Genomic DNA, 16,761 nt, shown 5'->3' with positions numbered 1-16,761 from the left:
GATGTATCTAGAGTATTGTTTAGAACCTAAATAGAACATTTTAAATGCAATTTTCGCCAGTTTTAAGAAGATATCGGAGGGAAAACCTACAATAATTTACCATTGATTCCCAGTATTCATTGAGGCTGTATTTCTAAATTCTAACTAACAATGCAGGCATGTTGTTTAAAATTAAATTGCCGCCTTTAATTATTATACTTCGTGCAAATAAATATTCTTATTCTTGCTTGTTTATTTAGGTACGCATGTCCTATAAATTACCTAGTTACTAGGTCCTAGTACATTCTTTTATGCAAACAAAATCGGATTATGAAGATAGGTGAGTACATCTATCTAATATTAGTTTTTTTTTATCAGTGGTAGATATGAGTGTAATGTTTTCGAAGTGACCTATATCAGGCTCGTGGGATAAGCAGTCAGCATAATTTTTATCTACGCGGATCTTAGTGTCAACGCGATTTTTTTATGTTATCATATGAATGGACAAAGGTCATTTTTTATTCAATCATTTAATGGAGTCATGTCAAGTGCGTGACTGCTAAGTGCGAAGTGGTTTGTAATTAATACGAATAGGTAGTCTAGTACCTATAACTGGTGTCACTGATGATATTAATTTGAGAAATGTTCCTAACTATAATATAAACAGATTTTTTTAAATATGTCGCTACTCTAGAACAAGAGTTAGCTACTTAATCATAATCCTTCTTTAGACTATAAAACTATAACTAATTGTATGACAAGGACACGGACTCGAATCCCTAGAAAGCAAACTATTTTGGTAGCAAAAAAAACCTTCTTTAAAAATAATTTAGCATAGCTTGGCTAAAGTATGTTTGTATACGCACCCACTACACATGAGAAAATCCTAGTGTGGGGCAACGTTAAAAACATTCGGACTGATCATTTTAGAAGTAGGTACCGACTTAGTTGACCTTTTTCAAAAACAACGCTTCCAACATAAGTATATTGTTACTCATAAGATGACACAACTCTATTATTATAATGTTTCATATATGGATCGTGGACTGCAGTCTCTACCCGCGCTTTAGATATTAGAAAGTCGCATGTATCATAGGTAAATGACCGCGTAAAAGCATTCCCCCCGGTGCGGAACTGCGGAACAAAATTCTGCGCAGACGACGGATAAGGAGAGCAGTTTGAAATTTGCAGATTATGAGTAATTTATTACACTTTCATACCATGTTAATTAAAATTATTTTTTACTTGCTCATTCTGCTTAATTATCTATTATCCATAAGACAGCTACGAGTGCGATAAAATTCTTTAATTTGTAACGTTATGAAGATATTATCTATACTCATAATCATGCCTTTTAATTCCCGAGGGGTTAAGCAGAGTTCTACTAATCTTTGTCAACCCCTAAGGGAGGACCCCTTTTCTTGGTTTGTATAATTTGTATTATTAATTTATTATAAGTCGTAGTTGCCGAGTGGTCGCAAGTGCGACTGCCGGGCTGTTACCGGGTTTTCGAAAATGTCTCTGGAGTCTGGAATGTGCAATGTGGGGGTGCCATGCTTCGGCATGAATAGGCCTACTAAGACTGGAGTGATTCAGGGTTACCGGAGTCCCAATTACCCCCATTCCCAATCTTCCCAATCCCCGATTCCCCAACAACTCTTAAATCCCTAACCCCCAAAAGGCCGGCAATACTCTTGTAACGCGTCTGGTGTTTCGGGTGTCCATCGGCGGTGACGATTGCGTACCATAAGGTGCTCCGTCTGCTCGTTTACCGGCTTGTACCATAAAATGCCCAACATAATTTAAATTATTGTGTCAGTGATAGCTGCTGCGCTACACGGGCAAGAAAATTAACAAAAGAGGCAACAAAAAGAGAAAGCTTATTGGGTGGACGAAATGTTTAGGCAATGAAAAGAAGAGGGTTGATTTTGGACTGCTCGTAGGCATTTGTCCGACATGGTAACATTTTATTCATATTATCATATACAGCTATGTGTATTTTATAATACCCTTTCTTATATTGTAGACTACGATAACTAAGAAAAGCACTCAATTTAGTATTTTGCGGAGTTTTTACGCATACAGTCATATCAACATGCAAAGGAAGTGGGTGGATCCAGAGTCGTAAATGAGCTTCGCGTTTGTTTTGGTTATTCATTCGAATGATTACCTAAATAAATAAAAAGTAATTGATTTCCAGTCATTAAAATGTAAATCCTTTTAAATTCTAAAATCAGCACCCGCATTCGCATCACATCCCCACCCACATCGAATCCGCATCCGTGGATGTGAACTTCTAATACCTAATCCGCATCTACATCCGCGGAAGTAAAAATTTATGCATCCATAACATACTAAACTGAGCCCAAACTCGATATGTTTACTTTTAGATTTTTAGGTTTCATTATACAATGTGATAGGCGTGGGACTTCTAACCCGTTAAGGCTGACTACTACATCTAATTTTATGGACAATAAAAATAATATGGGGGTTGAACCCCTAATTGAAAATATAGGAAAATAGTGATTTTTTCGGTAAGAATAATTCACAAATTTTTTTTTTCTCACCAAAACATTATCAAACATATGAAAAAAGTAATGAATTAGTTAGCCAAGGTTATTAGCTACCGTTTGTCGTCTTTTTTCTGTTTCTACGACGCATACAGCCTTTGATATCAAAAAAACTCGTAAAAAAAATATTAAAATGGCCATAATTTTTAGGGGAGGGGATTCGACCCCTTCGACCCAGGACTTTTGTCGATAAAATTAGATGTAGTATTCAGCCTTAACGGGTTAGAAGTCTCGCCCCTATCACATTGTATAGGTAGTTCATTACAGTTGGACCTAATAAAAACATGTTTATAAATAGAGAATTTATTCCGTTGTGTTATTTTCTTTTTCATTAATTTCTCGCAGTTCCATTTCTGAAACTATATTAAAAATTTGGGCCTTTATCAACGCTTTATTGTATTTCTTAAATTTTTTCACAGTTGCAGCTATACCAGAAAAGAATTTGTCAATATCATCTTCCTGGATTTTCTTTTCTTTTTTCTTTAAAATATATTTCATTAACAATGACGATGTAGAAGATCCGTCATCCATGTGACGTAACCTTGGCTTTTTTTCCTTTGGAAACTTGGACGTGAATGTGTGTGCAGGCCTCTGCATAAACATACAGGAGGCAGATGTGGGACGATCTTCTGTTATTGAAGCATCTGATTGGCAGTCCGGAACAGACATTTGAGAGTCTTCATTGCCAGTACTTTCCTCGTCACTATCTCTGGGATGTGTAGATACTCTTCGTCTTTCTTTAAAGTGGGGTTTCAAAAAATCCATTTCATCCTCATATCGCCATTTTTTTTTAGGGACTATACCTTGAATACTTTTGGATTTTTTTTTCTTAATAGCCCTGCGATGAGCTTCCCTTAAATTCAACCATGTTCTCTTGCAGGTAGATACTGAAAATTAAATATACATGATGTCATTATACATGGTGTAATAATAAACTTAAAAATATTTTAGGACTTTTTCCTGGATGATACCCATTAAACAAAAGTTGTTGAGTTTCATAAAATTGATTAACCGAATCCTTACAATCTTCAGTTTGTCCAGCTCTAAAATATTAACTACAACAAATTATATTAAAAATATATAGTTATATTACAGGTGTATGACAAGCAGCGATTCAGATGAAAAGTTATTTACTACCTTTAAATTAGGCGAAATAGCTATTATTCACAAAATTCTAGGTGTTTTTTATGCCAGCACCTACTGTTGATGACTGGGAAATATTTGCAGAAATATTTGGAAAAACATGAGACAGTAGGACACAGAAATTGGAAAACCAATTCAAAATTAACGTTAGCATAGATTTCCACACAGTAACTCCTGATTCTATTCTATATGATATTATACCAAATTAATATAATGTGAAACAAGGAAAAACAAGTTATATGTCAATCTACTGAACTAATTATCTTTTTATTTACTTACAATAAATAAATATTACCTGGTACCGCTAAGGTCTTGCTTATTTCCTTCCACGCTTCTTCCCTTTTCACGCTATCACAATACTTTGAGTCACTTAAATCGTATAAAAAGTTATATTTCCGTACTTCTGAGATGAGTTTTTCTTTTGTATTCATTTTCAAGGGAATGGGGATACGTCTTCCTTTATATGATACGTCCGACTACCCTATATATAGGTACTATTTACTTTTCCCTATACTTATTATCATTCTTTGTATTTACTATTTATTTGCTTCTGATTGTTCGGAAGAAACTAAGGCTGAAAATGACACTGACAGAGCTGTCACTCTTAGTGCCGACTACAGATAACAAAATAAGGTGTCGACTAGTGGGCCACCCGCTGTCCACCCGCGGTCACCGCGGTGTAGGCCACGAGGCGATCGTCAGTTGATGTAATGAGCGTATCCATAGAAGCTCATATAAAGAATTTTAACCGCTCATATGGCGAGGTGATGCTGGTCGGGTTGATGTAATGAGCGATAACCTTAAATAATAGTTTGGTCGATTAGGAAATCAAACCTAATACCCGTTGCTCAGTAGTTGCGAGTCGCGACTAAAGAAGCAAGAGAGGGAGTTCATCTCTTTTTGTAGGAGAGTGGCAATTGATAGAGAATTTTGCTAATGTGGAATAAAAAATAGTAGAGAAATGATAGTGAATCCTAAAGAAATAAAGTGGGATTGTTGAACACAACATGTTGTTTATAATTAATTCGAGATGTTCTACATAATTTATATCTAGGTATCTTCGTAAACAGCCAAGAAACGACTGTCATGATCTTTGACACTAATGACATAAATATTGAATTGAATATGACAGATAAATTCACAAACATAAAAAAAATATAGAATTTTCCTCGTACATTTTCATCGTAATATTTTACGCAAACAAAATGCGTGGTATGACTATAAGTATTAAATGATGAAATAAGATAATAAATAATACTGAAAATACTTCATGCTATAAGAAACATGTAGTTAATTTAGTCAAAAAACATTAAAATCGTAAAGCAAACAAGATAGAAGTCCTCAACTGTGAAGTATAGCTGCATCAAGTGTTTTATTAGAAAGTTTCACATTACACATTATCCCTTTCACATCATAACTGTTGCGTGTTAGCGTTAGCTAACAACACAAGAAAGAATAAAAATACTAAAACAACGCTCTTATCGAAGTTAGCGTCGTAATATTTACACGAAAATTAACATAAGATTAAATGTAACTTGTGTCAATAGTATTACATGAGCAATGAGTATTACTAACAGCGAAAAAAAGGATAAAATCGAGGTAAGTAATAGCATTATAGTATAGTAAAGCGATCGGAATGTTACCCAAGTGCACATCAAACAAAAAAAAACAAACTTGCAAATGCATAGGCAGCAAGCTTTTATCCTTGCACTTGAATAGGGCAATGATCTTTGCTTTTAGAACCAGTTCCAGAAAGGTTGCATATCTATCTAGCCTATAACCTCCTTGGTTGTATAACTTTTGTGCGGAGTCAATAGGTAAAGTTAACATTTTACTTGAATGCAAAGTTTATGCTTCATTTCTTGATTAGCTGTATCATTGAATAAGTATTAATTATAATCTGTGGTATATTGACCAGCCAGTAATATTGCAGTAGTGAACCGAGAGTGTTGTGTGTTCTTTTTTTAAATATTTTTTAAAAGGTAAACTATTTCTTTTTAAATGCTATATTTGTATTTTGATAAGTTAATTTATCTTTTAGATTTTTGTCTGAAGTTAAAGTTGTGTTATTTGAAAGATGACTTGCTAAAAATAATTTAATTAATGCAAAGTAGCAAAGTTCTGTTTTGTTGACATTGCAGAGGGTATAAGTAATCTTTTATAAATATTTTCTAGTATAAATACAGATAACAAACAGCTAACATTTGTTTTGCAAGGGTAGATAAGTTTTATATTAACAGGGTAATTTAAAGGGCAAGAAAATATTTAATTGTAAAATTAAATTAGTAGGGCTCCGGATCTGCTTTAAAAAATAAATATTTTTTAAAACTATCTTATAAATAAATAGGAAAGTTCTTTTACAATAGAGACATCTATCATTGTAAAGGGAAAATTCTGAAGAAATAAAAACAGTACACTATTATAATTAGGTAACATTCTCAAGTCATAATTTATTTATATAGTTAAACTAAATGTAGGTAAGGGTCGGTGTAAATGAAATGTCTGGAGATAATTAGGTGAATTTGACAATACTTTATCAATCACACTTATGTTATAAATGTGAAAGATTTTTTGTTTGGGCGTTTGCTTGTTTGTCTGTCAATCACTCTGAAACTACTGAATGCATTTTAATGAATTTTGGTATACAGACAGGATTTGACCTAACTTGGGTGATAGGATACTTTCCAAGAGAATGCAGGTGAAGCCGCTGACAGAAGCTAGTACATCATATAAACAAACAATCTGTAATCAATCACACACAATAACAGTTATATACTTGAAATTAATAAAGTGGACGATTTATTTACCGAACCGACAATAATTTTACAACACCTTATTCTACAAAATAAAAGCTGCAACAAAAAATCCATTTTCACAGCTATCCAGCAATAAACCCGAGAAGATATTCTGCGGTATGGTCTCCAACATGATCAAACACGTGTTCCTCATATTCCGGACATACCTGGATATGTTCATAGACCTGGTCTATGGATACTTCTGGGAGGGAAAGAGGAAACCCATACCGGCTTTGGAGAAGAGACATGCAATGCTTGCGGAGAGTGCTGTGACCCTGGCTGCGAAGATCAGGAATAAAGAGCTGAAGTCTGAGGATCTGGTGAGGGCGTGCATCGAGAGGATCCAACAGGTACGCGATGTTGAATATATGGGATATAATAATGATGTCTAATGATCGTTTGCATCAACAAATAAGTACAGCTAAGGGTGTTAGTTTAAGTATATTAGGTATCACCATCAGCGTAACTAGTACCGTATCAATTATACGGGGCCCCCTGGCTATGGGGTGCGTCAGCAAAGCAAAAAATCCTTTTATCGCGTAAAGCATGTTTGTATTCAAAACTGGGCAGCAACTTTAGTAAAATTAACGTCGTCGTAAGTGATTGGATGATATTCCTCCTTCAAAAAAAAAGATATTTTAATTTTTTGACCTCTGCCTACCTCTTCGGGAATAAAAGGCGTGAAGTTGCGTTTTTTTAAATTAAGATCTGATTTCTTCATCGTTCTGTATCTACACTTTGTAGTAATTGTACTTTGAACCCCATTCCGTGTGTGACAGTTATACTATTGAGCAAGTCTATGATAAAATTCCTTAATATTTGACCTTGACAGTCAAAAACTTACATTTATCCTCAATATAGTAGCTGTTTTATATGATGTAATTGGATAGTGACTCAGTTCTTAACGAGATTATCTCCGTATCAGATATCGAAGGAAATTGTATTGACAAGGATTTTATTTTGTTTTTTTATGTTATAAGCCGGTAAACAAGTAGATCACCTGATGGTAAGCAATTACCGCCGCCCATGGACACCCGAAACACCAGAGGCGTTACAAGTGCGTTGCCTGCTTTTTGGGGGTGTTAGGGATTTAAGGATTGTTGGGGAATCGGGGATTGGGAAGATTGGGAAGGGGAGTTGGGCCTCAAGTAATCTCACACACACAACGAAACACAACGCAAGCGATGTTTCAGGTCGGTTTTCTATGAGGCCGTGTTATCACTCCGGTTGAGCCGGTGCATTCGTGTCAAAGCATAACCCTCCCACACTTTTGTTGTGGGATCTTAATCTTTACTAAAATAATGTAGTTAGACCAGCCCCGGATCTACATTTTTTTTCACCCGGGGCAAAATTTGAGAAATGCCGCCCCCACCTACTTTTTTTTTTTTTTCATTAGGATTTTGTCCTGTGTCGTGGGTGCGTTTACAAACATACAAGTTCACATACACATGACACACAGACCTGAAACAACAATTTGTGGATCACACAAAGAGTTGCTCCATGCGGGAATCGAACCCGGTACCCGTTGCACGGTAGCCAGTTGCCCAGTCACCGCACCAACCGTGCAGTCAAATCGTGTTTATTTTCACCTTTTTCACCCATATAATTGCAACAATCAGATGTCCACAAATTGTTTGAAATTTGGACAAAGCCTACATACTAACCTACCTTCCGGAAATAATGCATCCATTATTGTTCATTCTGTGTTGTGTATTATTTACAGATAAAAAGACCTAAACCTAGGATATATATTTAACAGGGTAGGGTTTAAAATAAAAATATGCATTATAAAATTAAAAATATATTATATACTAAATTTGTTAACAGAAATTACAATGTTACTCTTCGAGCTTTTTGTTCAGCAAATAAGTCTATAGCCTTGTCGTAATTTATCTCGTGTGCAATACGATTTTCTATGGCTAAGATTGCAAGACCCGATAAGCGTTCCTGGCTTGAAATTTGGACAAAGCCTACATACTAACCTACGAGGGCGGGTCAATAAGTCCGTGACTTTTTGAATAAAATACAGGATTACGGATATTTTTTAATTTAATTTTTCAACATACTCTCCTTTGAGATCCACACACTTTGTCCAAAGATTCTCCTATTTTTTTATCCCTTCCAAAAATATGATTTCTCGAAGTCATCAAAATAAGCATTAGTTTGTGAAATGATTTTATCATTGGACTCGAATCTCTTTCCACCAAGCCACTTCTTTAAGTTTGGGAACAGGAAATAGTCACTTGGGGGCTAAATCCAGAGAATATGGTGGATGAGGTAGCAATTCGTAGCCAAATTCTTGAATTTTCGACATGGAAACTGCACAAGTGTGCACCCTTGCATTGTCTTGTGAAAAATAACTTTCTTCTTGGTCAAATGCGGTCGTTTTTTTATCGTTTTTTTTTTACATTAAATTGACCCAATAAGTTGGAAAAATATTCACCATTTATTGTTTTACCCTTTTGAAGGTAGTCTACATGGATAATGCCGCGTGCATCCCAAAAATCGGTCGCCATGACTTTATTGGCTGACAAACCCACCTTGGCCTTCTTTGGGGCCAATTCACCCCGAGAAACCCACTGTTTTGGGTGGTGGTGTGTTATAGTGGATCCATGTTTCGTCTACGGTTATGAAACGATGCAAAAACTCGTCCATATTACGGTTGAACAACGCCAAACACGCTTGCGAAGTTCAAGTCATACGTTTGCGTTTGTGATCGATTGTGAGCAATCGCGGCACCCATCTTACGGAAAGCTTTCTCATAGCCAAGTGATCATTTAAAATTGTAACCACTGAGCCATATGAGATGCCTATGGCTTCCACAATCTCTCTCACTTTCAATCTCCGATCGGCCAACACCATATCGTGGATTTTTTCAATGATTTCGGGTGTAGCGACGTCAATCGGGCGTCCAGAACGTTCAGCATCTTCCGTGCTCCTTAGGCCACAACGAAATACTGTGAACCACTTTTTACCATTGAAATTGATGGTCCAGAGTCCCTATAATATTTATCAATCTTGGCCTTGGTTTGCGTGATGGTTTTTTTTTCTCAAAAAATAATGCTTAATGAGCACACGAAAATCACTTCTTTTCTTTAAATTATGCGGTAGTCTGCTCAATCAATGGCTCTCAAAGACAAACCTAAAGCCGCAGCTTCTTCAAATTTTGCCAGAAGTCAACTGATAGATGCCTGTTAACAGGAGCAGTGTTGCCCTTGTAATTAAATAACAAGAAATAAAAAAAGTCACGGACTTATTGACCCGCCCTGGTACCTTCCGGAAATAATACATCCACACAGGCCTACATTTCTGGTACCTTCCGGAAATAATACATCCACACAGGCCTACATTTTCTTTTTCACGAAAAAGTGTTTCAAGTTTAATAGGTCTCCTATAGTAAATGGGGTGTGCTGATCACGAATCTGTCCTTAGTTTTTTTCTAGCAAGTCAGGTTTTTAGGAAAAGTGTGAATAAAATTTTTCATAGAAACTGCCAAAAAAATCTTAGAAAATATTTTTATTAAAGATATATTTAAAAGAAAATTACACTGCAAAATTGAGCTGCTCATAAAAAAATAACCTACGATAGACAGACGTTGGTTTTTTTTAATGAAATCGTTCTCTTTTTCCCTGAAAACTGCGCCCTGTTCAAAGCCCCGCAGTAATGAGGCATCATTCTAATATCCCAACTTCCTTGGTAACGTCTCTCCATCTCCTTTATGTTTTGATGGAACCTCTCTCCCAGTTCCTCGCTGACAACTCCAAGATTTTCGGGAAAATAGTCAACATGGGAATTCAGAAAATGAAGTTTAACGCTCATATTGCATCCCAGTTTTTTATAATTTTGGAGCATCTTAGCTACAATTTCTTTGTACTTAATTTGGAGACTTGTTATTTCCAAGGAAATCTTCTATGACTTCTACGAATGAACTCCATACTTCAGATTCGTCCTGGGTCATTGTATTCTAGAACAATCTATCCGATTTTAAATTTCGAATTTGAGGGCCTACAAAAGTTCTTCTTTAAGTTGAGCTTGAGAAAGTGCAGGAAATTTGTCGCATATGTATTAGCAGTCACCTTGTTTATTTTAAGCTTTGACAAAACTGCTACATCAATCCTAACTTTATGTGAAGGGGAGGTGAAAGAACTGATTTTGGGTTGGTGCACATTTTTTTGTCCCAGTACAAGTCTTTCTCTGAAAGGCCATTCTTTCTTAATGTAATGTAAATTTCGTGCTCGACTGTCCCACTCGCACAAAAATCATGGATACTTTGTAAATCCAGACTGCTGACCCAAAAGCATAGATATTATTTTGAGGTCTCCACAGAGTTGCCAACAATATTCGCTATACTTTATTTTATTTAGCAACAGCTCAAGACTCTCGTTCGTTTCTTTGAGATGCACGGAGTGAGCAACAGGCACCGAACCATAGGTATTACCATTGTACAACAAGACACCCTTCAGACTTCTCTCAGAAGAATCAATAAATAACCTCTATGATGTGGAATCGTAATTATCAGCTCCCAGTTTCATGACTACTTCAGGAATATTATTACAAAACACCAGTGAACCCTCTTGAGAGAAATATTTCGCGAACTCTTTTTCACGATGCCTGTACCACGAAAATGTGGTTCATGGAGCCAATAGATTTTTGTCTTTCAGTCGTGATCCTAGGATTTGTGCAGCATCCTTTGATAGACCCAAATCTCTCACTAAGTCATTTAATTCATCCTGGATAAACTGTTGAGGTTAACCTATATCAGGATTGAATTCATCTTCAACGGTTCTTCCGTTTAAACTTTCATCTGATGATTGCTGTTGGATGGTGGGAAGAAAAGGTGGAGAAATCGAAATTCCTGGTCCATGAGGTACAGGTCGTTTAGCAGACGGTAAATTAGGATACTGAATTGTATGTTTGTTTTTCAAATGGACACCCTTTACTGGTGGCCCTGTAGTGGTGGCAATTTGCCGTGGTCTCTCGCCCAATCTTGTTCAGGTACTCACCGAAGCAGCCATGTCCGGTCAGTACCTGAGTGAGCCTGAAGGAGATGCGCTCCGCTCTTTTCAGCCAGGCTTCGAAATGCGGCAAAATGGCTTCGACAACGCGCTTGCGTGAGATCTCTGGCTGTTGTAGCCGCTCACGCCACCGCTCGAGCGCGTGTTTCTTGCCGCCTCAGCCTAACGAACGCCGCTCCTGGCACTCTACCACCGCCGTTTTGACGGACGGAACGGATTTGGTCGTAGACCTTCGCGTCCATATCCGCCAGGATATCCAACGGCGGAAAGCGAGTTGCCGCCTCAAAGGACACCGTTCGATATCCTCGTGCGATACGGATGGCCATTTTCCGCTGCAGACGATAGATTTTCGTTCTGCAACGTCAGACGCCTGACAGTCGAGCTGACCAAACAGGCGCCCCGTAAAGGACCATCCATCGCACGACACCCGCGTAGAGGCGGCGAACTTCTTCTCTTATGTACTATGCCTGCGCGCCTAGCGAATAATAAAATGTTCGGGCAGCACGTCTCACTCCGCGCTCAGGGTATCGGTCAAGTTGATATGGCCATGAAATTCCTGTACTTGTAGGTACTATATTTATTCCGTGGTCAAAATTAAATAAATGATGAGCTGTCTACTGGTCCGTGAAGTGTGAATTTTGCCGCCCCTAAATTTGCCGCCCGGGGCATGGGCCCCGGCTTGCCCCCTAGATCCGGGGCTGAGTTAGACTCAGTTAAAATAACAATAGTCGTAATTAGTTACGCCAAAATAGCTCTAGGTATACATAAATATAGTCAGGGAGACGATTTTGCCAACTAAAAGAGTTTGTGATATCTGATGTGTCGTCTTGTTTCGAAATCTATACTACATAATAATTATTATACCTGAATGGGAATGTGTGTTTGTTTATCCTTTCTTCATGTCGCAACGGAGCGAGTTTTTGGTATGATATTTCGTATTTGGAGGGCTGTAGTGTCATAGGATACTTCTTGTCTCTTTCTAACTTCTCGCTTTCCTAAAATGGGTGGTGCAAGTTTGTATGGAACGTTCCGCTAGTTTCAAGATAGAAAGCTAAAAATTGGTACCTATATGAACTATTTGTGACTACCAAAAAAACTTGCACCACTTTATTTTTGAAATCTGCCCCTTAAATAAAGGGCGTGGAGCCACGGGCGGAGAGCTAGTAACTTTATAAAAAAAATCTACTCCTTTATCAAATAAAGATTTTACAATAATTCCTGAGAATAATAGCTAAAGAAAATATTATACATTACTTCCGCTCTTCAAATCGGACCGATAGTTCCGGAGATTAGCACGATCAAACAAACAAATAAACTCTTCAGCTTTATATAATAAGTATATTTTTATAATAAGTATAAGATATAAGATTACATGTAATTAAATGCATTGTTATAATCTGTAGTTATATTTTATTTACTATTTAATTAATATTATAATGTTATTGTCTTCCTCAGCCAATGACAATAGTTATGCAAGAAACATTGTCTAAGTAATGCCATTCTTTCATACTCGTATCAAATTCCTGTAAAATACAACGTTCAAAGAGTTTTTTAAGTAGAGAAGATAAAGAGGGAGTGTAAAACTCTTACTGAGCCATACTAAATTAATTATTATGTTATTGGCTTACTCACGTACCTAGTTAACTGTTTGCCTGCACCACGCGCCAGCGTAATTTGAATTCTCGCCTTCTTCAGTTCGGTTACCAGGTCACATATAGTCCGCAGCTCCGGGCAGGGTATCATTCTTACTGGGCCCTATCTGTGGTGGTCTGATGACTCTTTGAGGCAATCAGATCTTTATAAGAAAAAAGTAAATCATACTTCTGCTGAAATAAAATAAGAAGGTGATATGTATACTGTTATTTAATAAAATGAATATTTCGCAGGTAAACCCTATAATAAACGCGGTGACGGACGAGCGGTACGAGGATGCCCTGAACGAAGCCCGCGAGGTGGACAAGCTGATTGAGAGCGGACTGCCTGATGATTACTTCCAGAAGAAACCGTTCTTAGGTAGGTGTGGCTAGTGATTAGGTTGCTTATGGGAAGGCATGCTTCATCATAGGTCGCATCGTCGCTTACCATCAGACAAGATAACGGCCAAGCGCTTACTTATCACCAATAAAAAAAGTTTTTTTATGATATAAGCCGGTAAACGTGCAGACGGATCACCTGGTGCTAAGCAGTCGTCGCCACCCATGGCCACCTGAAACACCAGAGGCGTTACAAGTGTTTTGCCGGCCTTTTGGGGGTTAGGAATTTGGGGAATCGGGGATTAGGAAGATGGTAATTGGGCCTCCGATAACTTCACTCACATAACGAAACACAACGCAAGCGTTGTTTCACGTCATGTTCATGCTACTTTTTATCCCACGGAAATGCGGGTGAAGCGAGTGATTAATTAATAATGAAGTACATAAGTAATTATGCTGCCTGGCTATGTACCTACACATATAATTGGATAAAATAACAATTATATAATTTACTTTCTAGCTCACAGCTCGCTTGACATTGGGCACACACTCACTTTCATAGGGAAGTGTTCCGCCGTGCGCAATCTGCGTAGCTTGTTAACATATTTTGTTAATATTACTGTTTTAATAAAATAAGTATTAGTAGTAATTAAGGTGGCTTTAGTCGTTATTTTCCTATAAAATTTCGGGGTGGTTTTCACCACTGTTTGACATGGTACATCCAAAATTAAACTTGATATCGTTTTGTTTTAGCGACTTTCTTAATGGCTTCCATGGACACCCGAAACACTAGAGGCGTTACAAGTGCTTTGCCGGCCTTTTGAGCGTTAGGAATTTAAGGGTTGTTGGGGAATCGGGAATTAGGAATGTGGCCCTGTAGGGCTGATGCCTGATCCGGAGCTGCAGACTACCAAGCAGGTTACTCCGAGCTCCAGCTCGAAAAGCAGGAGTATGAACGGGGTGCTTTATAGTCCGTAAGAATCTGACACTTCCTCTCACCTCGTAATATCATATAAATCATCGTTATAAACAGCCTACAAGCATCCCATTGCAATGTTGCTAGTCAACTTCTGGGTCAATGTAGTATTAAAGTTTTTAATATATAATTATGACAATAGGCTCGCCCATGTCACCATGTACCACATTAATGGATGATGAATGACCAACATCAGCCCTAAAGGTGTAAGCAATGGTTACAATACAATGTAACATCTACATTTTACCAGTTCTAGCTAACATTTATATTTAGATTAAATTTAGATTTCAGCTATGATCGTCCCACTGCAGGGCAAAGGCCTCCCTACCCTCCTTCCACTCTTCTCTGTTTAAAGCTTTATGCGGCCAATCCTTGTCATAGATATCGAGTTCGTCCCGCCATCTCCTTTTGGGCCTGCCACGACGTCTGTGGACGTATATACTGTACATTTATTTCGCTGTTGTTTGGCTGGTAGAAAATGCCTACGGCATTAAGCCCACCTATGTACACATTCATGTGCATGAAGAGTAAATAAATTTATATAAAGGCATACATACATACATATCGTCAAGCCTTTCATCCCCTTAGGGGTAGGCAGAGATGTACAATGTACACCAACTTTTCACAATTTATGTTGTAAGTCCCATGTAATAGGTGGTGAGCCTATTGCCATATACTGGGCACATTTCCAGACTCCGTACTACCACTGAGAAATTTTCGAAAATCCGAAAAAAACTAGTAATACTTCGCGCGACCTGGGAATCGAACCCGAGACCCCTTGCTCTGCAGTCGCACGCGCAAAAAGTTAAAGTCGAAGCATTTATTTTAATTAATCCTTAATTAGGCACTTTTGAAACGTCAAATTGAATTGTCTATCAGTCTGTCTATCAGTAGTGAAGCTAGGCGCTCAAAGTCAAAGTCAAAGTCAAAATTATTTATTTCAAATAGACCAGGAAGGCACTTTTGAACGTCAAAGCAAATATAATAATATTAATAACGTCTGTCTGTCGGTCAGTCCTCTAGTGAAGCTATTTGCTCGTTCCAAAGTGTAGATTCCTATGGAGAAGAACGAGCAAGAAACTCCATGTGTTACTCTTTTTCAATCAGATTCACAATACAATTCTTGGTTACATTGTTTCGAAGCTCGTTCCAAAGTGTATCTTCGATTAATAATTTTCCATGACCGTAGGCGTCCCATTCACGGCGAAGGAGAGCCACGCGGCGCGCGGCATGTTGCACACGCTGGGCGTGGTGTCGCGGCGACACGTGCGCGCGCACCACGACGCCGAGTGCGTGCGACGAGTCAAGGGGGCCGGCGCCATACTGGTAGCTGTTACTAATGTACCTGAGATTAATAAGTGGTGAGTGGATTACCAGTAGCATAGCAGTTACAAGATGTCTTCTGCTGAAGATAAGTTTTCTTCAATAACTTCCATATTGAGCGGTGGAAGCTGCTATGTATTTTTTTTTTAAATAAACTTTGCCCCACACTAGGATTTTCTCCTGTATCATAGGTAAACGCACCTACGATCCAGGAGAAAACCCTAGTAAAAACAAACATACAATTTCACTTGCAACATGACAACCAGAACCGGAACAACAATTTGTGAGTCACACAAAGAGTTGCTCCGTACAGGAATGAAACCCGCTACACGTTGCACGTCAGCCAGATGCCCCTAGCTTCAACCGTGCAGCCAAGACTTGATGATATTTCTAAGTTTAGATATTTCTGATGTACTCATCAAAGTACGTTACTCTCTAACGTGGAGTACCAAATTCTACTAAATATCATATTTTTGAAGATTCACTGTCATACTTTTGGTTCTCCTCATCTAACCACTCCCCACACTTGTCGACAGGATGGAGAGCCGTAACTTCGTGTTCGGGCAGACCAACAACCCGCACCACACGGGGCGCACGCCCGGCGGCTCCAGCGGGGGCGAGGCCGCGCTGCATGCCTCCATCGCCGCGCCCATCTCTCTCTGTACGTATACAATATACATCAATAACCTACTAATTTTCTTTTTATTCTTTATTTTTTTTAAAGAAACGTTGCCCCACACTAGGATTTTCTCCTGTGTCGTGGGTGCGTTTTACAAACATACAAGTTCACATACACATGACACCCAGACCCGAAACAACAATTTGTGGATCACACAAAGAGTAGCTCCATGCGGAAATCGAACCCGCTACATGTTGCGCGGCAGCCGGTTGCCCAGCCATCGCGCCAACTGTGCAGTCAAACAACTATCCTAACCTTTCAAACTATCCGAGGTGGTAACTCGACTAATTTCGAGCCACGCCAGGGGC

At 38.2% G+C, this 16,761-nt stretch overlaps 2 protein-coding genes across 8 annotated transcripts in view; one reads left to right on the top strand and one right to left on the bottom strand.

The window, feature by feature from the left end:
* Nucleotides 1–2,836: 2,836 nt before the first annotated feature.
* Nucleotides 2,837–4,412, bottom strand: LOC118271962 (uncharacterized). The gene is made up of 2 exons (XM_035588239.2): nt 3,988–4,412; nt 2,837–3,436 (listed from the first exon to the last, which is right to left on the bottom strand). The coding sequence occupies exons 1-2, from the start codon at nt 4,121–4,123 to the stop codon at nt 2,853–2,855; spliced, it is 720 nt and encodes a 239-aa protein (XP_035444132.2). The 5' UTR covers nt 4,124–4,412; the 3' UTR covers nt 2,837–2,852.
* Nucleotides 4,413–4,847: 435 nt separating this feature from the next.
* LOC118271758 (fatty-acid amide hydrolase 2-like) overlaps nt 4,848–16,761 on the top strand; it is a 33,760-nt gene continuing 21,846 nt past the window's right edge. For 2 of the 7 annotated variants that reach the window (XM_050693894.1, XM_050693893.1), the window contains exons 1-5: nt 4,848–5,291; nt 6,571–6,837; nt 13,389–13,515; nt 15,641–15,812; nt 16,311–16,435. In XM_050693894.1, the coding sequence (XP_050549851.1) occupies nt 5,253–5,291; nt 6,571–6,837; nt 13,389–13,515; nt 15,641–15,812; nt 16,311–16,435 (730 nt within the window). In that variant the 5' untranslated portion in view covers nt 4,848–5,252. The other 5 variants (XM_050693892.1, XM_050693891.1, XM_050693890.1 and 2 more) reach the window with 4 other exon arrangements.

This window comes from Spodoptera frugiperda, chromosome 5 (assembly GCF_023101765.2).
Source record: "Spodoptera frugiperda isolate SF20-4 chromosome 5, AGI-APGP_CSIRO_Sfru_2.0, whole genome shotgun sequence".
NCBI lineage: Eukaryota > Metazoa > Arthropoda > Insecta > Lepidoptera > Noctuidae > Spodoptera > Spodoptera frugiperda.
The sequence above is the reverse complement of the archived record's forward strand: the minus strand, read 5'-3'. Positions and strand labels throughout refer to the sequence as shown.

Excerpts from the sequence above, each read along its gene's own strand:
- LOC118271962 (XM_035588239.2), bottom strand. The coding sequence starts at position 4,123 with ATGAATACAAAAGAAAAACTCATCTCAGAAGTACGGAAATATAACTTT. Across the intron at positions 3,437-3,987 it reads CAAGACCTTAGCGGTACCAG|TATCTACCTGCAAGAGAACA; the intron begins GTAATATTTATT and ends TTTAATTTTCAG.